At 33.6% G+C, this 25,198-nt stretch overlaps 1 protein-coding gene across 2 annotated transcripts in view; it reads left to right on the top strand.

Annotated features, from left to right (window-relative positions):
• The first annotated feature begins 232 nt into the window (after positions 1-232).
• The window catches only part of LOC111053061, a 220,868-nt gene continuing 195,902 nt past the window's right edge, over positions 233-25,198 (top strand). The window contains exons 1-3 of one of the 2 annotated variants that reach the window (XM_039438299.1): positions 233-350; positions 6,543-6,677; positions 19,192-19,339. In XM_039438299.1, coding sequence (XP_039294233.1) covers positions 289-350; positions 6,543-6,677; positions 19,192-19,339 — 345 coding nt within the window. In that variant the 5' untranslated portion in view covers positions 233-288. The remainder of the gene's footprint in view (positions 351-6,542; positions 6,678-19,191; positions 19,340-25,198) is intronic. The other variant, XM_039438298.1, reaches the window with a different exon arrangement.

Below are 25,198 nucleotides of genomic sequence, written 5' to 3' on the forward strand. Positions count from 1 at the left end.
TGCAAAGTTGAGGGTTAACCGTGGTTAAATTTAATAGACATCCGTGTTACTGGATCAGAGTCCAAGTCTTCATCAGTTCAAAGTTTTCTATATGATAATTGTCTTCCACAGCGTTTTATCATTCACCATACAAGCGCGCTGTAGATCGAATCAGTCTTTGTTTTGCTGAAGACATTAATAGAATATTTTTAATTAATTATGCAGTCGCTTTCTGACAAACAAGAGATGATCATCGTTGATGCTTCTAGATTAATCCATCAGTTACAGTTCGACATTCGGAGTGACAAGATGCATAAATTTGTGAGTTCATTGTTTGGCTTTTCTGCTGTGGTCATCTTCATTTTACAGCTGTAAGTATTGTCTTTTGTCTAGGCTATGTAGAGATGTAATGAACCACTATAGTCAGGTCCACGTTATAATGACAGTGGAGAAAGATATCAGCACAACGTTGCCGATCCTCTGTCCTGTTAATGCCTTCTATAGACGGTAGCTGATACAGGTTTATCAATGTAATATAAACTGTCCATTCTCGTTTTACATAATCAGTTATATTTTATTAAGCAAGAAATTATATTTTCAATAATTTCATAATGTACTTCGATGATTGACATGAAATATTTTGTTAACTAATTATCAATTCTACATTTTTAATGGATGATGTGGCAACATAGAGCAAATAGAGAAAGATAGATCTATCCGCTTTGTTGAATGATAGACAAGGATAGCAATACCATTGCTAATCTAACACTGCCATTATAGTATAATGGACCACAGTATAGTATATTTAATAATCTCAGTTATAGAAATTATTATTAGAACATGAACAGCTATATCACTATTTTCCACTGATTGGAATATATTGAGAAGTCATTAATCATTACCACAGCGTCCTTAAAATATTTGCGAGTTCCCAGAGAGAGTTCAGCAGGGTTTTAAACAATAAAATAATGGCCAACGATTTTCTTTTGAAAAGGTTAACAATTAATGTTTGTGAGGGTTTAGTAGATGAATTTTACTAAATTTTAGAATTACGTCATTCATATCTTGGGTGGTTGGTCACCACTGATTATTTCATTAGAACCAGTTTTATTAATTGACCGAACGAAGTGAGGTCTAAGATTCGAGTCGACGTTTTGGCATTTCTGTTAATGTTTAAATGTCTAAATGTTGGAATGTTTGAGTGTTTGAATGCTTAAATGTTCAAATGTTTATATGTTGCGCATTTACGGCGAAACGCGGTATAGATTTTCATGAAATTTGACATGTTCCTTTTTTAATTGCGCGTCGACGTATATACAAGGTTTTTGGCAATTTTGCATTTCAAGGATAATATAAAAGGAAAAAGGAGCCTCCTTCATACGCCAATATTAGAGTAAAAATCTGGTGTGGCGCACTCACACAACTTTCCTTGTCGTTATGAAAATTGATCACCTGACGCTAGTGTAAACGAGCATCTCAAGTCAAAGATCTGAGCCAGCTGGTGACAGTTCAATAACGCTGGATACACACGAGATCTGCTATCTCTTCATAGTGAATGATTTAATAGAATCAACAGTTGCCAAAAGTTTGCAATTGAATAATTACATTTTCTCAAATTCCAAGCTTATTTTCAATTTCAGGTGAAAATGTTACTGGACATTAATTGAAGAGATTTCTATGCTCAATTTTCTCCACTCGAAATTTTTCGTTTCAATTATATCTGAGACCTAATAATTGGAAATCTAAAATCGAACTTTGGATAGATAGGGCGGAGCTCCTGAAATTTTTACAGATATGGGACTTGTGACAGTTGATATAGCTTATCAATGACTATTTTAGGTATAAATTTGATCAAAATCGTTTGAGCCATTTTAGAGAAAATCGCGAAAAACCCTGTTTTTGAAAACATTTTTGCCATTTCAGCCGCCATCTTGAATTGCATTTGATCGAAATTGTTCGTGTCGGATACTTATAGGGGAAGGACCTTAAGTTCCAAATTTCAAGTCATTCCGTTAATTGGGAGATGAGATATCGTGTACACAGACGCACATACACTCATACACACACACACACACACACACACACACACACACACATATACAGACCAACATACCACATCATGTGTTAATAGAACTATGATCTACTGATCTAGAGAGAGAACCTTTTCGGAGCAGTTGCTACGGTTAAGATTTGCAACTGAATCAATTAATAGTCTAATTTTGATAGGATTATTTATTTATTTACCAGATTACCCGGCGAACTTCGTACCGCCAAAAAGTCAATGTATCTCATGTCACACTTGAATTTTCTATTTGGTGGATCATGAAATTTATCTGACAATCAATATTCTCATTTATATCTCAATACGGACCTCCTATGTTCTTAGTCATGCAGCATTTACTATTCCGAAAACATATTATTCTTCTCACTCAATTGGTACTAATATCTATCAATGTTGAATTGAGAAAAAATAAAAAAAAGGTTGAATCAGTGTTTCAAAGATAAATTTAATATTTTCATATTTGTTGATTGTCAATAGATGGTCCAGGAAATATGAAATGTACGATGAATCACACAAAATTCCATATTCTTTCCATCTTCCATTTTAGGATGAATATATTTAAGCTAAGCTAAACTCAGAAAAAATGTGAATCAGTCTGTCACTCTTCAGTAATTAATGAATGCAATTTGAAGAACTCTCTTTCATGAGGTGAATAATGTTTTTCCAACATTTTCCAGTTCCTCAATGATAGGGGAGTGATAATATTATTTGTATAGGTCTTCTAAGGAACGATTATCTACAGCTGGTACCAATCAACTACACTAACTTCAACTCCAAACAACCGTTTTAATACCAGTACACAATTTATCACAGGGTGACGTGTTTATTGAACAGCTGATAACTTTAGATGCAAAATCATCACAATAATTATGATCTTGAATCATGATGATCTTTCCGTTCTTCGGTAGCCGCTCGGCCGAAAATTTCGAAAACATAGGTCTGTAAAATAAATAAATAAATGATTTAAATGATTATTATCAGCCCCTTTATTGAAATTTCTGGTCGGAAACCATCCCCAATATTCACACAACATATTGTCGAAATGTCATGCCGTTCTGTCAAGTAGTTTTCGAGTCTATAGGGAACAAACAAACATACAAACATATATATATATATAATATATATATATATATATATATATATTATATATATATATAGATTGGATAGAGTAAAATAATACAGGTTGAGTAGAAAAATAAGTTGGTAGTAATTTTAGGATTGTTTCTGAACAAGATTTGAGTTTTGTCACTTTATTGGGTTGGAACTAAGTTGAAGAACTCATCTGTTATATAATAATGAAGGAAGGAATTGGCTTCTACACGTATGAGATGGGAAAAACACGAATGACGCAGAACTACTGACCTGATTCAAATTAAATCAATCAAATCAAAATTTTATTCACAATTCAAACAGTTGAGGGTCCTGCCAAACCCAAAGGTTTTTCGGCGGGTGCCCAGTTAAAAAATGAAAAAAATGAGTTACAAAAGATAAATAAACTTAGACAAAATAAATATTACACTCCAAAGATTTTAAGTAAAAAATGAAAGAAAACTGATACAAAATGCAAAAATAAAATAAGAAATATACATCAGATTTTGATACAGATTTACAGTTATGAAAAAAGGGAGAAATGAAAATTAATTAGAAAGGAATGAAATAATAAGGGAAAAATTGTTTTACACAAGTAATAGTACATTTTTATCGTTGAGGCAGGCGGCAGTGACAATAAAAGGAAAATTTCAAAACTTCAGCCAGCAAAAATTGAAAAATACTAATAATGTAAGCATATGCTGTCGTTTTTTAACTTGACGTTTCTTAAATTATGAGTACGTTTGTAATATTATTAATTTTATAAATTGATTGTGCTGTTATTATTGAGTACATCCTTCTTGAAATTTTGCAGATAATTATATTGTGAATTAACGGAGGATGGTTATAGGCCTATTTTGAATTCTTCCAGATTTTAGTTGATCACTACCCTTTAGTTGATTGACCCTTTAGTTAATTGTTAAGTTTAGTTTTAGATTTTAGTTAATTGGACCCTTGAAATACATGTATGACTTGATTCACAGCTATCACTATAGGGATTTTAGGGAGAATTTCCCCTAAAGGGGAAACTTGGAAACTATGCCGACGTATCCCTTTCACTGACACTAAAATTTCCACTAGGCTACGGTATAGCTATTGACAAGTGCGGAGTATTGTCGATACATGTTATAATTATTGTCGTTCGAATTAACGACTCTGTACTGTATTCACTCAATTTTTCCGAAATATCTCAATTTTGTGATTAATCTTTCCAATATAATCAATATTTTAGATGTAATTTCGAGCGATTTCAATATTATCAGAAGCCTGACGAATGTGGGAAACATGCCTTGTGATTTCAGTCCGTGTTTCAAAATTCAATCCAACAAATCTGATAAGTTGAGGGTGATTTATGAAATTCATTATCCATTCTAATAATTTATTCACTAGAGATCCTGTAGTCTCTGCTTAGTTTAAAGAGTATCTGTTTTAGCTATGACAAAACAAACCTCATGAGATTGTTGCTATAGTGAGGTCCACGTTATAATACCAGTAGTTTATCAACATTAGTGTTGCTATCCTTGTCTACAATTCGACATACCAGATAGTGCAAACCTATTCTAGCTCAGCAACGTTGCTAGATCGTTTCTTATAATGTAAAAATATGAAAGAATCATGAAAATTCATTATTAAATCTTTGAAAAATAATTTATTTTGTCGAATAAAGTAATTGTGATTATTTTAACAAGAATAATGTTAATGGTTACATCTGATATCAATAGCTACACTCTTTAGAAGGCAGTGACAAGGCAGAGATTGTTTTCTCCATTGCCAATAAAACGAGGACCTCACCATAGTAAAAAGTATGTTCTCAATTTGTTCTTCACCAATACTCACTTATTATCCTCTCATCAATGTTCATTACATTACAATCCAAGATTGTATAAAAACAGTTTTCACAATATCTCATATAATTCTGCATTCAACTATATCTGAAAATACAAACTGCTGAACAACCAACTAAGCACATAGGAAGTCCATATTGAGATATAAATTGTAATACTGATTGTTGGATAATTTTCATTAAATATAGTGCTAAAAGGCTAAGCACACGTGAGGAGGCGCGGCTTGGTGATACAAAGGTTGATCTTATGGAGATTGCCTTATCACACCGTTCCACGCCATGCCCGATTCAGTGTGTGTGAGTTCTTCCATCCAAACCAATAAGCAAGAAGCACCTGAATGCAAAATGCCGGATCGCACCTCCTCAGGTGTGTATCCAGCTAAAGTTTGCCATGAGATGCATTAACTATTTGGCGGTACGAAGTTCGCCGGGCCAGCTAGTACATAATAACAGTTGCTGAATTATTTTTCCAGGGGAAGTTCTGAATTGCTGCATGTTTCTCTATGTAGTCGCAGACTAGCATGATCTAAATATCTTATGTTGAGAGGACTTCAATATTGGCGTTTTTTTAGCTTTGTCATTATTTTATAGACACAAACTGTTAAAATTTGGTACACAGGCACATTTTTTCAGGTTTCGGGACACAGGTCAAGTAATGGCAGTGCTTAATTAGGGGATTTCTTTTCTCAAGTTCTTCATCGAATTTTCAAATCATTTTTCTACATTTCTCAAGTGAATTCATACTGAAAAGGGTAGATATTGATGATTGTGAGTCCCCAACATCATTCCTGTTTCAAATTTTGTAGAAATATTAGACTGGAATACAATAATTCTCATAATATCTCATCCAAGTCTCTAATCAAGGAATAATTGAACATTATTTTCTAATAAATTCTGATAAGAATTGAGATTCTTATAACTCTGCGCAACCTAATTCAAATAAAAGTGGTGATTGAATCGAGCCTGCAAGTCTCTTTTGATTTTCTAGCTCAGAGAAACTAGGTGGAATGAAAAATGTGTGTGCGAGAAGCGAGCCTGCTGATCTTTTTTTTTTCAATGATCCAGCCAGGGGTCCAGATGGGTGAGCAAAGCAAGGCTATAGTGAGGTCTACGTTATAATGGCAGTGTTTGATTGTCAATGGTATTGCTATCCTTGTCTATCATTCAACACAGCGGATAGCTGTATCTCTTTCTCGCTTTGCTCTGTTGCCAGATCGACTTTCAACAGTGTAGAATATTATTAATCAACTAACAAAATATTTCATCTTAATTATGGAGCTAAATCATGAAAAATATAATTTCTTGCTTAGTAATAATGTGATTGATTATTTTAAACGAAAATTAACAATAATTAATATTACATCAATAAACCTGTATCAGCTACCGTCTATTTCTATAGAAGGCATTAGCAAGACAGATGATCGTCAACGTTTTTCTCCCATCTTCCTCCACTGCCATTATAATGTGGACCTTACTATAGTGTCGAATATTTAAAAAAAATTGTTATGTATATTCCATTGTTTGGATTTACCTGCAATGAGTAAATTTGTATTTGATATTACTTTGCAGACATTGTAATGGAGTAAATGCAGGAGTTTTGACTATTCAGCAACCATCTAGTGATATAAAGGGAATTGAGGCTACGATCAAACTACTTCCAGCTGAATATCCGTCAAATACTAAATATGTTCATGAAGAAGTGAGGTAATTTTGAATGAAATTCTCAACTTATCAATTACTCATTCATCAATTTAAGCGGTCATCCATTGAATCAAAAATCAAATTGTTTTATTGTAGAAGGTTCTCGATATCGTCAAGGGCGCAAATGTACAAAAATTCACTCAGTGATCATTTTCGGGTAGCAGTCGTGAAAGATGTCTCAATCTTTTCTTTAGGGTTATAGTCCGAGAGATATAATATTATACTTTTAACATGGAGAGAGGATACCGATTTGTGGTTGCACAGTTAGTAGCATGGACAGAGTGAGTGTAGAGTGGAGTAGTTAAGTGGAGTTAAGCATGCTGGATTCTGACACAGAATAAGTAGGTAAGGCATTTCCATACTGAAACCAAGAGAATGAATCATGTTTCAACTGCTTATTTGTAAATGATCACTATAAGATACTTTGAGGTTTCGTATCTAATCTAGGAGTACATCCAGATACAGCAAGTTAGCATTGCATCAGTCTTCAATCCATTTCATTGCTCAATCTGTAACATTAAATGATTGAACAGTGGTATCCATCATTTGTAGTGAATGATTGATGACCTGTTCTGTGGAAGTAATTATTTATTTTTTTTTTCATTTCATTCTATTTAATCATCAGGATTACACAACTTATAGAAAAGTATCACAGGCTCATAAGCCCAAAACGGTTCCAATTCTAATTTATACAACAGTCCAAATGTAACTAGGTTATGTGTCACTTAACATTATTCAATTTAATCAAACATGTTCAAGAATCTTCAAGGAAGGAATTGAAACAAATGAGAAGCTCAGTTTTAAGCAGCACATGCAATCTCTTAAAAACTATTTATACATGTTTATGAGCAAATTCTATTTTTTGAGGTCTCTGTGTCCATTGAGTGTCATGAGGCAGATTTATTTGTGCACTCCAGACTAAACTATTCTATTATTTGGTGTGGTAGTACTTATCATACTCATGTGAAGCTATCTGGATTACAGTAGTCTTTTTTAAGAATAATGATGAAAAAACAAGATTGCATGAATCCTTTTCTCTCTTTTTAGATTTGAATATTTTGCCACTTAGATATATGTACGTTTTTAGAGTTTTGCAGATGTCCTTTAATAGGAGTGGCAATGCTGGGGCAGTTGTGGATACTATTCGATCTTCATCATGACATGGTAATAGAGCTCAATATATTGCCAACACCAAGATACACCATCTTCGAAAAATATTTTTTTTTAGGTCCAAAATTCTTAAATAATTTGCCTGACAATGTAAGATCTTGCCAATCGTACCCCTTGTTCAGTAGATTGATCAGAGAGTGGCTATTCGGTCTTCTTCCAGAGGCGGTCGAAGCTATGTTTTTTCCTACAGCTACCTTGGAAAGTTGCTGTTCCTGTACTGATTACAATACCCAAAGATTCACTATTCCGCTCTTGTGCGGGAATAGTTATTTGTGCAACTAGTGCGCAAAGTGACAGTTTGCTGCACCGAAAGAAACGTTTACGCCGGAGCCGTAGGCGAGGGCGGAATGGTTTGTTGAGTGCAGAAGAGGAACGTTGCGCACGTATTTCACATTAAGTTTTTCCTACAGTTACCATTAAATATGAAAAGTGGGTAATTATGGGTAAAATTGCCTGAAATGCATCAAATGTATATATGTGTAATTTTATTATTAATGAATAAAATAGAATGTAGTATGTGTGTTTGAATGGCGGCTGTGTGCTGTCAACTGCTGTCATCCACCACACTCCACCCCATCAAGATTCTTATAACGTGCACCACCACACTATACCACAGTTACCAACTTTATTTAGATTTTGCTGCACTGGTGCTCCATATAACCTACTAACTATTTTGCATTGTCATGCTGCAAATCTGGAGTACGCAAAGTAATACTTTGTGCACTAGAGCAGAAAAGTGATTCCTTGCAGCCTGCAATCAGTGCAGAAATGGTCACTTTTCAAGGTATCTGTAGGAAAAAAAATTTTCTGCACTCCAGCGATTTGCAACATGGCAACACAAAATAGTTGGTGAGTTATATGGAGGATTAGTGCACGAAAACAAAAATTAAGTTGGTAACAATGACTGAGGTTAGATTTGGATAAGAATCATTTCAATGGCTACCCTACATTTATGATAAAATCCCAATCTAGAAATCCAAAACAAGAATAATGTTCATCTAAATCATAATTAAATAATCATCATTTACAAATTCTCATCATTTAATAATAAATAATAGTTTTTTCTATTGATAATTATTATTTCAACTGCAAGAAATGAGAAAAGTAGCAAATATACATTATAAAATTCGAATTTTGAGGTTAAATGATTACCATTCAATATTCATATAAATAAAAATAATAAAAAACATAACAATACTACAATAAATATTCTCTGTTGTCTATAGTTAAGGAACTGGAATAACCAACCGGCTTTTTAAAAAGAATTATTTATTTCAACATACTAATACATCTAATACATGGTTATAAGCGATGTACGCTCTACGAGCTCTGGCAACAGACTGCCTCGAAAAAGCAACTAAACTAATGGCTAGTAAATAACAATGCATAGCTACATCAGCATTATAAAGGGGGTTACCAAATGTAACTCCTCCCCCCCAAGTGTGAAGCTGCCCTCAGCTTCAAAAATAAAATAGTATTAAGTCCAAGTACAAAAATTAAGTATTAGTTACATGGCAATCTTGGATACATTTGTTGGGAATCGGTATTAACAATATCGTTATCCACGCCAGAATTACAATTATTTGAGTTAGAAATGGACAGTTTTTGCCAAATTATTTTAATAAAAATGAATATCAATAAAATTACAACCAAAATAAATAATATAGTAATTACAACAATATAGATGATTCTATTGTCTTGGAGAGGTAATTCATCAATAATATCAAGTTGTTGAAATTTTATGTTTGCAGTATGTACTTCATCAAAACTAAAATTAGAAATCTTCTTATTTTCTATAAGTTTAGTTGGCACAATAACTTCATTTTCCCAAAATATGTTTGGTCTGTAATATCCAATTAAAGTCTCTGAGTTATCAATTTTTAACAATTTAGTTTTTCTGTTTGGAAAGAGAGTAACATTTTTCTTCTTGGCAGAACTGTAAATTATACATGAACTTACATTAAATAATATAAAACTATCAATTATGTTAATATATTTCACTAAAGAAGACCCATCTTTTAAAACTAATTTATTACATCCATTTAAATCTCTATCATCTAACAATTGTTCAATACATAAATTTTCAATACGACTATTGTTTCTGAGTCCGAATTCTGGTAGCTAGTGGCTCAGTATAGAGCGGCTGGTCAATGTGAAGTAGATATTTTGCTTATTGGTCATTGACCCAGATACAATATAATTTTAATGAAGAGGACCACCGTCTTTGTTTCATAAAAGACGGAAAAATTATTACTAATATGAATAGGTTCTTGGAGAAAAAATACCAAGTGAGCAATATATAAATGTATTGAAATAGAAATGGCAGAACAATAATTTTTGATAGTGAATACAAGTAGCTCAATAGTCATACAAAATTAAAGTTGATAACAAATTGTCAATTTCAGCAAACATAAAAATTTAAATGGAGAAACAGACAATCAAGATAGCTGATAAACATCAAGAATCATTAGAAGCAGTTCAAAATCAATAACCATTGAAGTTTAATATGGAAAATTTATAATTGATAAACATCGAAGATTAGTGGGGACAATTCAGTTAAGATACACTGAATCTATGGTAATTCACACTTACAAAGAACTTGAATACTAATCATAAGATTACAATAATAATGAGCTTGAAAAATACTGAAATTGAATTAAAAATGTGAATTTAATATTTAGAATTTGTAGATTACAAATATTGTAATTGAACAAAATATATTTGATGCAATAAAAATTGCTTGTTTGTCTTAAAATCCTAAGTCAATAAATTGTGATGATCAAATAACAAGCCTAAGCAAGTGATGTACAATATTTTACCAAGTAACCAATATTTTAATATGTTAGGCTAAGTGATTCTGCAATAGTAAGTTGCATCATGAACAAGAAAAGATTATGTTCTGACAACATTCATGATTGAAAAAATTACAATAGGTTGTCAAGTTATTCTTGTTTCATACAAAAATCTGACCTATGATGAAGCAACAAAAAATCAAAATTAGCCTGAGTAAAAAGATCCAAATAATAAATGAACTCAACCCTAACCTTATTTAAGGGATAGGAAGATAAAGGTAATTAGCAAATACAAAGATGGTAAAAATATGCAGTTACCTAGGGTTTCAACATGATAGTGGTGTTCAAGTTGGTTCCAGGAAATAGTCAAGGTAGGCTTGCTTGAAGTATGGTTATACTGTCTGTGATGAATTGATGAAGATTTCCAACACTTGTATGGATAAGACGATTGGTTACAGCACATGGATAACTCCCAGTTCATTTGGAAACATTGAAAGATCTTCCAAGAAAATATTAATCACTGCTCAATATTTGAAGAGCTAACTTTAGTTGAATTGTCCAGTTCATATGGAAACTGAGGTAAGCCTAAGCAAGTGTACGGCTAGTTTAAACACAACAGTCAAGTAAAGGCAGGGCATTACCAAACATTAGTAAGTTACAGTTCGAAATCAAGTTTAAAAGAAGATTCAATATGATATTGAAACAGATTCAATAACAGCAACAAGGCACGTCAATCCAAGTTGAAAGTAGATGATAATGTTGAAGTAGATTCACAAAATGTTAACAAGGCACGCCGAGTTACAGTCAAAGTAGATGGTTACGGGTTCACCCAAAGGAAAATGAAATTGATATTAAATCAATTCGTTACGCGCACGCGCCCACCAACTCACAAGAATGAAGAAATAGGAACAGAATTATCCCATTGCACTGAGCAAAGTTTTCACCAGAAAAACTTGAAAAGATCAAACGAAACAAGCCTTCGACATGACGAGAAAAAGACGCTAGACGCCATTACAAAAGTGCAAGTCATAGCTGCCAATAGGCTGTGTCCAGCTTTGAAAAGCAGTCACCAGAGCGCAGCAGCTGCTGGAGAGAAGACGAAAATGTGAGCAGAAGAAATGAGCGCTCCAGGCGGCAAAGAAGGAACTAATGATTTCAATCATTGAATTGGATGTGAAATTCAACAACGACTTATATTACTACAATAATAATTATCATTGATAAGTTCGCAAGTTCCAAAAAATAATTTATCATTACGGAGTACAAAAGAAGGATGTACAATTGTTGTTACAATTTCATTTTCTTGAATGACAGGATATGACAACAGGAAAAATGTTTCATAAATTGCCGACTGTAGCGGTACTTCAATGAAATAAGAAATGTGGTCTTTAAACATTGCACAATGGACTTTGCTGAGTTTCCATATTACACTGACATCGTTTGAAATGAAGCTAAAATTCGAATTTCGGTGCATGAGAAAAAGTTCATCGTGAGAAATAATAGTCGAGTGGAGTACATTCAATTTACAAAATTCTAAGCTTGTTACAATATCAGAAATTTTATTATTTAAAAGCAAGAGAGAGTCAAATAACAATGAGGATTGCTGATTAAGTTCGATTCTGTTTGATTCATTATACAATGAATTAAAGTAATTACTGATTTTCATATTATTTGATCGTATTGTTTTCATTTCATTGTTGAATTCCTCCATTAATTTATGATTAACAGCAAATTGTTTTTCTACATTATTACTAAGATGGTATTCGTTTGATTGCACAGTTTGTAAAATTTTATCATATCGTTCCTTATCGTTAGCGTCCATATTACCAGTGAGCCAAGAAAGTGCAGATCCTACACTATTAAAAAGGCCTCGTTTTTGTCTATAATTAATTGATTGGATTTGATTTAATTTACTCTTCGTATACTTTAAATTTAATTTCATGATGCTTAGGCGACTCTTATCAATATCCTTATTAGCTAAAAAATCAATAAATGTTTCTATATTACTTAATTCTAATCTTAAATAGCTAGTACTTATTTTATGAACATATGTGTATGTCGTGTTAACAACAAAGGAGTTCTGAATTTTAATGGGAGCAACACCGGAGGATTTGCTCAGATCAATCATTTCATAAGGTGCTGCTGGGGCCAGCAACAGGAGAAGTAGGATTGGTATCATCGTGTCCTGTAACACATAAGTTCTTTCGTTTCACCAGTTTTTTGGGGCGTTTCATTCTATTGGGGTGTACTTTAAATGGGCGTTTCTGAATTGCTCGAGGGTTCGTAGCTAGTTTATCGTCTTTACTGTAGTTTACTTTGAAGAATTTCGGTTTAGTTTTTTTGTTAAAAGTTGTTTTAATGTAAGGTTCTTTTTCAATTTCTACATCCTTTTCACGATTGACATTCAGTTGTTCAGTGCGTGTTTGTTTTTCGGATTCAATTTTATTCTTTATCAACTTGTGAACTAAGTTCATTCTTTCTAAATATGTGTGAGACTGTTGTTCTGTCACCAATCTTTCCGTAACTCTGTTAACAAAAGGATTGTTTGATATGCCATAAGTTATTTCCATGGGAGTCATTTTCAGAGTTGAGTTGAGCGTATTATTAAATGCTATAACTGCTAGTTTCATGTTTGTTTCTGTTGAATTGTTTTTATTCTCCAATTGAATTGCATTTAGGATTTCGATAAGCGTAGAATGAGCTCTTTCAATTAAGCCCTGAGAGTCTGGGTGTCCAGGAGTGACATAGTATGCTTCAACACCGTACAATCTCAAAAAGTCGCGTAAACCTGCATTGTCAAACTCACGGCCGTTGTCCATTTGTATAATTTTGGGTAGGGGAAAAGATGAAAAATAATCATTCAGGCGTTCTTGAATATCGATTTGGTTCAAACTTTTTAGGGGATGGACTGTTAATCGTTTGGAAAAACAATCAATCATTGTCAAAAACTTTATTTTATCGTATTGGAAACAGTCAATTTGTAGTTTTTCAAATGGTTTATCTGGAGTAGGAGTGACTTTATATGTGACTCTAACAGGTTGTCTATCATACTTTACTTTCAGGCATACAGCACACTTGTTAATGTAATCTGTTACGTCTCGTAGCATTGATGGCCAGTAATATCTTCTTCTTACCTGATTATACGTTTCATTGATACCTCTGTGGTACGTCTTTCCTTCATGGTGATTTGAAATTATCTGTTTTTGTTCATCAGTATCCACTATATCTAAATTCATTTTCTTATACCTTTTCAGTTTTATCGAATCGAACGTTTCTAATAACACATTTTTAAAATTGTTGAAAATTTTCTCGTACTCATCATACAAAACACCTTCTCGCGAACAGAAAACTCCATATACTGTTTTTGGTTTCAAAAACTCAATACATTTATTTTTCATGTCATCATAATCGTTAGCGTTCCTAAAATAAATGGTCAATCGTCTTTTACCAAAAATTTTTCTTAATTGAGGGGCTTGGTCACCTCTTTCAAGAATAAGTTGGTTATGCTCAATATTAAGCAACTTATCATCATCAGCTATAACTACCTGTTCATTTGAGCTTTCTTGCGAGTGTATCGTAGCTAAGCTGCGATTATCGTTCTCGGCTTCTTGTTCGTCATCATTATTATCCTTACTCACGATATTCTCACGATCAATGTCATCATAAGCATTATTATTTACAAAGTTTCCTTGATTAGCATTATTTACTAAGTTATCATTACCAGTATTATCATTCCGCTCGCCTAATGTACCTATTCGTTGAAAAAAATCTTCGTAGGTACTACTATCTATCGAGGGTATGTCAGTGTTAGTATTGAACCTAATCAAATCGTCTATACTTATATCATCATATTCGTGGGGGTCATCACTAGTATTCTCGAAACCTTGAAAATCATTCACAAAACCTCGAAAACCATCCTCGAAACCTCGAAAACCATTCTCTTCATTTTCCATCATAGTGACGTCATAAGGACGGGACAAAGCATCCGCTACAAAGTTGGTTTTCCCTTTTATGTAGGTAATGTCAAAATCGAATTCTTCTAACAAAAGTTTCCATCTTATCAATTTGGAATTTGGCTCTTTAATACTATGAAGCCATTGGAGAGGTTTGTGATCAGTCTGAATTAAAAACTTACGTCCATATAAGTAGGGCCTAAAATATTTACAACACCACACAATAGCCAATAGTTCTTTTTCTATGGTTGAAAGATTGATCTCATTTTTGTTCAATGTCCTTGAAGCATAGGCAACAGGTAGATCTTTACCATTGAAAATCTGTGAAAGCACTCCTCCAATAGCAAAATTGCTAGCGTCAGTAGTAACTATGAATTGTTTAGAAAAATCGGGTAACTGCAATATTGGACTGTTTTGTAGCATTGTTTTCAGTTTTTCAAATGCATTAACGTACTCCTTATTAGAAATGTCAACCTTGACATCTTTTTTCAAAGCTTGAGTCAGAGGCTTAGCGATTTTTGCATAGTTTTTGATCATTTTTCTGTAGTAACCAGTTAATCCTAAAAATTGTTTTATTTGTTTTTCGGTTTTGGGAATCGGGAAGTCTTTGATTGCTTTCAATTTGGCGGGATTTGGTTGAATTCCTTCTTCTGAGATTACATGTCCTAGGTACAACAATTCTCTTTTGAAAAATTCAGTTTTATCGAGCTGTATTTTAAGATTGTGTTCTTTCAATTTTTTGAAAACGGATCTCAAATGTTTCAAATGCTCCTCTAAATTGTCAGAGAATACAATTATGTCGTCCATATACACTAAAACATTCGGCATTCTAGCAAATAGTATGTTCATATTACGCTGAAAAAATGGGGGTGCATTTTTCAATCCAAAGGGAAGCCTTAGAAATTCGAAGTGGCCGTCTTCTGTTGAAAAAGCTGTTTTTGGGACAGACTCTGGGTCCATTTCAATCTGATGGAAACCAGAATATAAATCTATCGTCGAGAAATACGTAGCTCGTCCTATTTTTCCAAATAGATCTTCAATATTTGGTAGAGGATATTTGTCAGCTATAGTTTTTTCATTGAGTTTTCTGTAATCGATTACCATTCTAATTTTCTTTTGACCAGAAGCATCCATTTTCTTGGGAACTACCCATATTGGAGAGTTGTATGGGGAGTTTGAGGGTTGAATTATTTTGTTCTTTAGCAACTTTTCTATCTCAATTTGAACGTCTTTCTTGAAAATTTGAGGGTACCTATAATTTCTTGTGTATACAGGATTGTCATCAACTGTGTTGATTTTGTGTTTGAGTAAGTTCGTCGACCCTAGAGGGATATTTTCAAGTTTGATTATTTCGGGAAATTTAATTACTAAATCAAATATCTCCCTTTTCTCTTCATCATTCATATGATCTGTACGCAAAGTTTCAAAAATCAAATTCTTCACTAATGCAAGATGTTCGGGACTCTCGGTCACTGATTCATTAGTTGGCTCATGAATAGTTTCTATCTCATCTATTTCCATGGGTTCAGGACTGATGGTCATGAGTTCATGAGAAAACGCTAGACATGTACATTCATCGTTAACTATATCTACTATACCTTCTTCAATACTAAATTTATCATTTGTTACAGGTTTAAGCAATCCTCGTCCTACATTGGGAATAGACCTAACTGGGACAGTTATCACATTAAAACCTGGTTTCAATTCAATTTCGTTACTACTAGAATTCATTACAAATAATAATTTTTTCGATCCATTATCATAATCTAACGTCTTATCCTTGAAATTAACATTGGCATTGAGTACACTTAGAGTTTCATGTCCTAATAAAATGTCATACTTCTTAGAAAATTCAAATAAATACATCTTAATTCTAGCACACATTGGAAACACTTGTGACGAGTTCATAAAAATATACTCATCTCCTTTTCTTTCACCAGCAGGTGTCTTCACGATAAATTCTTCCTTAAATCTAGTCACATCAGGTGGTACAATAGCGGGATTTATATAGTTCTTCACTGATCCAGTGTCAACAAGCCATTTTAGATTGGAATCATCGACAAAGTACGGGAGGGATTTGTTGATAATCTTCAACTCGAACTGATTGGCGGGTCCCCCGAAGGAGCTGGGCCTAATCCTAAAAAACGGTCTGCCAATTCGTTTACAGCTGAAGTGAGAGAATCGATTTGAGTTTGCATAGATTGAACGAAACTAGTTTCATCAAGTGGAGTGACATTTACGTTAGATTCGTCAATGCAATTTCCTTCCATATAATGAACATTGTGGAACGAATTGTTCCGTGCAGAGTTGTTACTACGATTGGTTGAAACAGTACGCATTGAGACAGTATTTTGAGAATTCCAATTTGGAGACTGTCGAACGTTTTGTGCACCGCCTTGGAAATTACGAAAGTTACTGTTGAAGGATTTTGGTTGGACAGTTTGAAATTGAGACTGCTGAAATCTTGCGTTAAATGGTACTAGATTCTGTTGAGGCTGTTGAGATTGGATTTGTGGAGGTTGTTGGAATTGGTTGTGTTGAAACCTATATTGGTTAAAAGGAGCAAAAGTTTGCTTGAAGGGTTGTTGGAAACTTCGAGGTGAATACTGCCTGAATTGGGGAAACACTGATCGCGGTTGAAAGAAGTTACGCTGCCGAAATTGAGGATTGATAACTGCATTATCAGACACAGATTCCGTAAGTTTCAATTGATTTAGCACAATACTGCAATCACTGCGAAGGGTGTCGCGGGCTTCGTCCAAGTTCTTAAGCTTGTAGACTTGGAGATGAGCTCCGAGTGTTGGATGAACACCGTGAATAAGTGTCCTTACAAGTGTCATGTCAAGTTGTTCAAGAAGGTTTTTGAGTAAGTCGCCGGATACACCGTCTAATTTGTAGCGAGTAACTACCCTGGTTCGTTTTTCGTTTAGTCTGTCAAGAAAGTCAAGGGGATGTTCATGTTGAAAAGTTTTCATGATAGCAATCTCTGCTATGAGGTCTGGAACAGTACGTTTATCGGAAAAGTGTTTCTTTATGAGTTGAATAAGTTCGATTACATTGGAGCACTCACTATTTTGAACTACGCTATCAGCTGTGCCTTCTAAGTTGTGAAGTGCAGCGGTATACAAAAGCCAGTGGTTCTGGTCACGTTGAGTTTTTTCGATAGCATCATTACAGTAAAGTCTGAAAAGTTCTTCAATGGATCTGAGAAATTTGGGAATTTTATCAGGTGTCCCATCGAACTTGGGAATAAAGTCCAACAGATGTTTGGGGATAGTTGCCATAGTGGAAGAGTCTAATTTGGAGGGCTTGATGAGTTGATTTGAAGCAGAAGAAAGTGAAGCTGAGGTAGAAGAATTCATTCGTTACTTACAGTAGCAGCAATGGTAAGAACTGGATTTACTTCCGGTTGTTGGATGAAAGCGTTCCGGAAGGAGTCTGCCAGTGTGGTTGCCAAGATGAAAGGAGTCCGGTGGCGTGGTTATCCCGTGTAGAAGTTCCGTTGAAGTTGAAGGTTCACCTCACTTAGTCCTCCGATAGGTTCCTTTTCAAAGTCGAAATAAGCGATCGCGACACGAATCGGAAAACTAATATTGTCAAACGAACAACATCGGAAAACTGCGCGAGGGTGGTTCGGGCGCCAGTTAAGGAACTGGAATAACCAACCGGCTTTTTAAAAAGAATTATTTATTTCAACATACTAATACATCTAATACATGGTTATAAGCGATGTACGCTCTACGAGCTCTGGCAACAGACTGCCTCGAAAAAGCAACTAAACTAATGGCTAGTAAATAACAATGCATAGCTACATCAGCATTATAAAGGGGGTTACCAAATGTAACTTATGTTATTTTTATAAATATTTTTCAGTTTACTTTAAGCATTTTTCTCGGTAATTTGAGCGAAAGTCTAAATTTCTGAATCCTGTTTCAGTAGCTGGATGGAACAAACTTAGGTACGATTCTTCCGGCTAGGTCGCACGCTTGTTGGTTCAGCCATCTTGCAGCCATCCCAATCAGCTGGCATGTATTTTGAATGCAAATTTTTTGTTCTATCTGTATTATTTCTGATTCTTGAATGAATAAAAATGAGAACTTTGTCTGAGAATTTTCAACTTCAATTGGATTATTAATTTTTGAAGGAATTAAGGTTGTTATTAATAACAGCATCACACACACAAAACATTTGATGGATTGCAGCCATCATTTCACCCATAATCATTTAATCAACCACTTTTCATATTCAATGGTAACTGTAGGAAAAGTTTAATGTGAAATACGTGAGCAAAGTTCCTCTGCTGCACTCAAGAAGCCATTCCACCCTCGCCTACAGCTCTGGCATAAACGTTTCTTTTGGTGCAGCAAACTGTCACTTTGTGCACTAGTTGCACAAATACCTATTGTTCTTCAGTGAGAGATCGCATTTCTCAAATTCTAAAAGTCATTTTACTTACTATTTTTTCTGTTGATAGCATTCATCTTATTTCTCATTTGTCTTATGAGTTTTATTTTTTTGTTTCTCAAAACCTTGTAATCCATTTCCTAGTTCTAATTACTTGAAGACATGATCTAATGATTGTTACCAACTATCTTTTCTCAGTTGTTATCCTACAAAAGATCCCGGTTACGACGCATGCCCTCGTTTCAAAATCGAAAACCTATCGTTTTCTACAGATATAACCAACAAATGGAAACTCTCTGTTTTGCACTACTACGTATGCACTACAAAGGCAGGAAAGACTGGACAGGTAACATGGAAAACATTTTCCCTCTCTAGCTATCAACAATCTTATAAATTCAACCATAAGAATGAGAAAATGCCTATGTCTTTGATGATTTTATGATTCAACCCAATGATGCTATGAATCGCTAAACTGTCATGTCTTCCATTACTGGCAGCATTATCAATCTGGAAAAAATCTCTGGACGCTGGACACCAGGCAGAATCATCCTAAAATAAGACAAGCAGGCTCACTACGCTCACCTGCATTCTTCATTTGAGGCTGTGCAAAGGCTAAAAATAAACTTTCTACTCAAATAATTATAAACAAAGCCATGCATAAACTTGATGAGTGAAGAACGATAATCTTGAAATTTATATTAATATATTTGAAATGCAAAGAAAAAATTGTTGTTGCAAGTAGAGTAAAAATTCATCAAATAATGAACTCCATAAGTTTTATAAGGTATAGAGTACGGTGAGAATATCTTCTTAAATACCTGATGCGTCCATTCTAAACTGGTACCCTTTTCTGTTAAAGGTAATTTGAACTTTATCCGCTCATATCTCAAAAAGTAATGATCGGAAAAAAATGTTTTCCTGGGAAGACTTTATCATTTTAATAGAGATGATATACAAATCGAAAAACTTTGAAAAATATCACCAGTAGAAAGTTTATTCTTAGCCTTTTGCACACAGCCTTGACTGAATCCCCCCCGTAAAATAGTCAATACATACTTTCAGTCTCGTTTGAATCACCAGTTGCCTAAAACAATGCTGAAAAAACGTTGTAATATTGGGTGTATCACAGGCTAACTCATAAATCTATCCAAACAAAACATTTTCGGACAATTATTATTATGATTTTGATATGATACATCAAATTGAAGAGAATTGAATCCTCTACAGCCCAACGTTCAGTAGGTACTTATTTTTTCAATGCATTGTTGAGTAAAACACCATGAAACTGCAAAAAGTTGGAAGAAAAACTGTCTTTTCAAAGATTTTACACTCTTGAAAGTGGATATCTCGAAAAATAAAGGATACATCATAAAACTCTACTGAACAAAACTTGTAGCGAATTTTTATACAGCTTCATTTTTGTTCAGTTAGTCATGTCGCTGAAATGCATTGTTTCCAAGATACATGCGTGAAAGCCGGAAATGGAAAAAAATTTAAACCACCCTCATTCCTTGAGCACAAGGGGTAGGGATGAGGACGTTTGATATGTTTTAATGTTTACCTTCTAACTAGTAGTTCTGTGAACAGTGGACCACGTGCAGTTATAAATCACAGCCTCCTCTTATACTGTCCATCAGAGTAAATCCTGTCTGTATGTTGTGTCGGCGAGATATCGGTGTGGAAACGGCTGATGGCTGTTGGGGTTGGTGTATCAAAAATGCTATCATCAAAAGCTAATCTCCTCCAAGATATACTGGCAACAGGACAGGCCGAGTTCAAAGCAGAGAAAGATCGAGAGATATTACTATGTTATTTTGGTTATAAATTGCATGCGTTATTAAATGCAATCAATAGTTCATTTAATATTGCATGAAAATTGCATTCATTGAGGCATGCAATTAATAGTCAAGACAGCAGCTGATTTTTTACCAAGCTACATTGAGATTTAGAATTGCTTGCGTCATGACATGCAATTTATATTCCACTCCACAACTGATTTATGATGAATAATTCTATAATCTAACGTTTACTCCAATATTGGCGTATGAAGGAGGCTCCTTTTCCTTATATTTTATCCTTGGAATACAAGATTTCCATAAACCTCGTATATACGTCGACATGCAATTTAAAATAGAACAATATATCTGTCAAATTTCATGGAAATCTATAGCTTTGTTTCGGCGTGAATGTGCAGCATATCAACATTTCAACATTTGAACATTTGAAAATTTGAAAATTTGAAAATTTGAAAATTAGAAAATTTAAACATTTAAACATTCAAACATTTAAAAATTTAAAAATTTAAACATATGAACATCTAAACATATAGAGAAATGCAATACCGTTGACTTGAATCTTAGACCTCACTTCGCTCGGTCAACCAGTCAAAACAAAGCTGCGGAGTCAAATATTATGTTTCAAATGTTCGTTCCAAATTTCTCTGACAATTTATTGATCTATTTCTGTTAAACTGAAGATTCTACACTCATCACTATAACGGCTGCAACAATCGTAGGGAGATGCGAAAAATAGTGAAAAAATACTTGAATTTCAAGAGAATAATCTATGAGCTCATAATAAAATTAGCACAGATTTAATCGTTAAGAAGATGAAAAATCGGAGCCTGAAGGGGTTTTCTTAAAAAATGTAACACCTTCCAGAGCTCATACCTAGAAAACTGGGAGAGATATAGGAAAATGTTACAAGTAAAGATTGTATGCTAATCTGCAAGCTTTAATTTTCTATTTGACAAAAAATTCTGAAAGATGCATATTGTTCGAGATAATGTGCAAAAAACCAGAATATGGTACTTTCAAACCATCCTCACCCCCTTAGCACAGGGGGTAGGAGTAAGTACTTCCAATATGTTCACCCCCTTACTATCCTCAAAAGAGCTGCGAGGTCAAAAATTGTGTTGCAAACTTTTCCCTCTATATCTTTCGTTGACTGGACTACCTTGCTTAGCATCTGTTCCAAATAAAAAAGTTTTCTATTTACTAGTGGAGAGACTTCTATATTAAATACTGAAAGTTAGTGCATCTAACGGGTGATTCTGATAAAATATGATCTTAGAAACCTATATCAATGTGGGAAATCTCAATCCAAAGACAATGAAGCTACTGATGATGGATAAAGCTAAAAATGTAGGTGTTTTTGAAATGCAAGGAGTAGGCCTATTGTTATCAGGTGCGCTTGGAAATCTACGAGAAATAGAGCGCTCTATCTGGTCTCGGGTTGTAGAGCACATAATTATGTGCCCAGAGGCGTGCATTTGACACGTGCATTCGACAGTGTCGATCATGATGCTTTATTAGAGTCACTCAAGGGCATGGGAGTGCTGGGGAAAGAGCTGCCCTGGTTCTCATCCTACTTGAAGGGAAGAGAACAATATGTGGAATTGGAGAGGATTGATGTAACCCCTTCAATTAACTATAAAATGAAGTATCAATCTGAGCTCAAAAGTCTCCATTACGGCGTCTCGCAAGTTTCAATATTAGGCCCTTTACTGTTTCTATGTTACATTAAGGGGTTACCTGAGGTGATCCGAGGACAGGCATCTGTTTGTCTTTATGCGGACGATGCCAACATTATTTTTACGGGTAAGACAGTACAGGATGTGGAGAAATCATCTGCCCAGGGTCTAAAAGCAATCAATAAATTTCTGAACAGCCGAAATCTCCTCCTAAATCTCAATAAGTCAGTTGTAGTCCCTTTCTCAACTAGGCAGTGCAGAAGTGTTTCAAGTCCAAACATTATATTAGATGATAACATTTTAGAGCATTTAACTAGCACAAAATTCCTAGGTTTGGTGATTGATGAACATTTGTCTTGGAACAAGCATGTCAATCATGTGCTGAAGAAAATATCACCAGGCCTGTTTGCTCTTAGGCATATGACCAATGTGTGTGGGCTGAATGCTCTGAAAGCAATTTACTATGCATTGGTTCATTCCAATATAGCTTATGGCCTGTGTATCCATGGCTGCACATCGAAAAAAAACTTGGACAAAATATTAGTTCAGCAGAAAAGAGCACTGAGAATTTATTATCATGAACATAATAAAAAGGAGGGACTCGGTGAAACAAATTTGTTGCCAGCTAGGCATATTGACAGTCTATGGGCAATATGTTTGCACCAAATATGCTACCCTACCGTGGGTGAATGACCTCTCCAACATTCAGTTTCAGGGTGGTCATTAATTTCGAAGCCTTCTCCTCAATTTTGAGTACCTATAATATTTCTTAGTAGACCTATTTAGCGTTCCCAGGTATTATAGACCACCAGAGGATCAGAAAGGACAGGCCCATTGTTAGAACTCATGCATGAATGCCTAATTGTGAATGGGTAGTTTGAATGGCATGTTTCGTAGAATGACGACCAGCATTTTTCAAGGATGGTTCTTTCAACCAGGAATGTTAGAAAGTAGAGCATGTGGTAATAATTAAGTATTTCGACGACCATGTGACAAAACTAGAATGTTCAGAGGTCAATGACATAAATTTCAATTGAAATTCAAAAAGCTTTTGTAATTAAATAAATAATAAGATATCATAGGTTAAATCACTTACATCACTTATTCCATTTAATAAAGAACACTAAAAATTGGTAATTTAATATTAGTTGGCCTAATATAAATTGTATTTGAATACCGGTAGTTCACATACTCATGAGTATTAGGTAGGCTGCTTTTTTTAGTATAGGGTAGTGCACTAAAAATAATTATGTATAAAAAGACAATGAATATAAAAATATTACAATGATTAATTTTGACTAAAATGTATTAATACTTCATGTTATTGACTTTATGTTGCTATGTCTCATTTGAATTGATTTGAAGTATTTATTCTTATTTTTGTATTGCTGTTGATGTAATTAATGTATGTTGCTTTGATGAATTTATTCATCTTATTGATGTCATAAAAATGTTATTGAACACTTATTGAAATGGGCTGCTTTTAAATTAATAAAACCAAATAAAACTTGTAGCACCCTTTATTTATAAAAAAAACTTAAAATGGTTGAACAACTAGTTTCGGTTCTAAAACCATCTTCAGGTTCTAAAAAAAATAAATAAAATTCAATAACTGTAAAAATAACTGGTAAAAGTTATTAAATTTAAATTTATATTTTAAAATTTTAATTTTATTTATTCATTTTTAATTTTATCAAAAATAGGATTATTTAAGTCAAATTGGATTATATTTATCAAATTATTCCTATTCAATTTTGCGGTTTTATAGATATAAAATTCTTCTTTTACATTCAATTTATTACTTTCACTACCAATGCTTAATATTTTCATATTAGAATTTATATTGATATAATTATGATTATTCTCAATTAAATGTTCAGCAAACGCTGATTTTTGAGTAGTATTTTTTGAATTTAAAGCCTGAATATGTTCATTGAACCTTTTTTGAAAACATCTACGTGTTTGACCAATGTAAAATTTTTCTCAATTACTACATTCCAGTTTATAAACGCCTGATTTTTTAAATTGTTCTTGTTGTATTTTTTTATTAGAAATCTTCTTTATTAAATTAAAAGCATCATTTATTGTTTTGTATCCTAAATAAAATTGTTTTGCAAATGTCTTCCTAATTGCCTTATTGAGAATAGTGTTGTATGGAACACAAATATATTCCTTATTTTCTGAATTTCTATCATTTTGTGTATTAATTTGTTAATATTTTTGTGTATATATAATCTTATCAATAAATTTGGTATCATATCCATCATTTGTTACTGCAAAATGTTTTATAATTTTCACTTCTTTTTCATAATTTTCTTTTGACATAGGAATATTTATCAATCTATAAATCATTGATCGGAATGCTGCTGTTTTTTGCTGCCATGGATGGTTAGAGTCTTTTGGAATAAGAGTATTTGTATGCGTGGGTTTCCTGAAGATATTAAAATTATGTTTCTCATTTCTCTTACTTATTTCCAAGTCTAAAAAATTTATTTTCTCTTTTTGAACTTCCATAGTAAATTTTATAGAAGGTGAAATTGAGTTTAAATATTTTTCTAAATCTTCATGTGTTTCATTATTATTATTATTGTATAAGCATATTATATCATCAACATATCTATACCAATAAATGATATTTTCTCTCAAAGGATTATTATTATCATTCATAATTTTAGACTTTTCCAAATTGTTCATATATATGTTAGCAAGGTATCCTGATAATGGTGATCCCAT

Source organism: Nilaparvata lugens, chromosome 11 (assembly GCF_014356525.2).
Source record: "Nilaparvata lugens isolate BPH chromosome 11, ASM1435652v1, whole genome shotgun sequence".
NCBI classification, from domain to species: domain Eukaryota; kingdom Metazoa; phylum Arthropoda; class Insecta; order Hemiptera; family Delphacidae; genus Nilaparvata; species Nilaparvata lugens.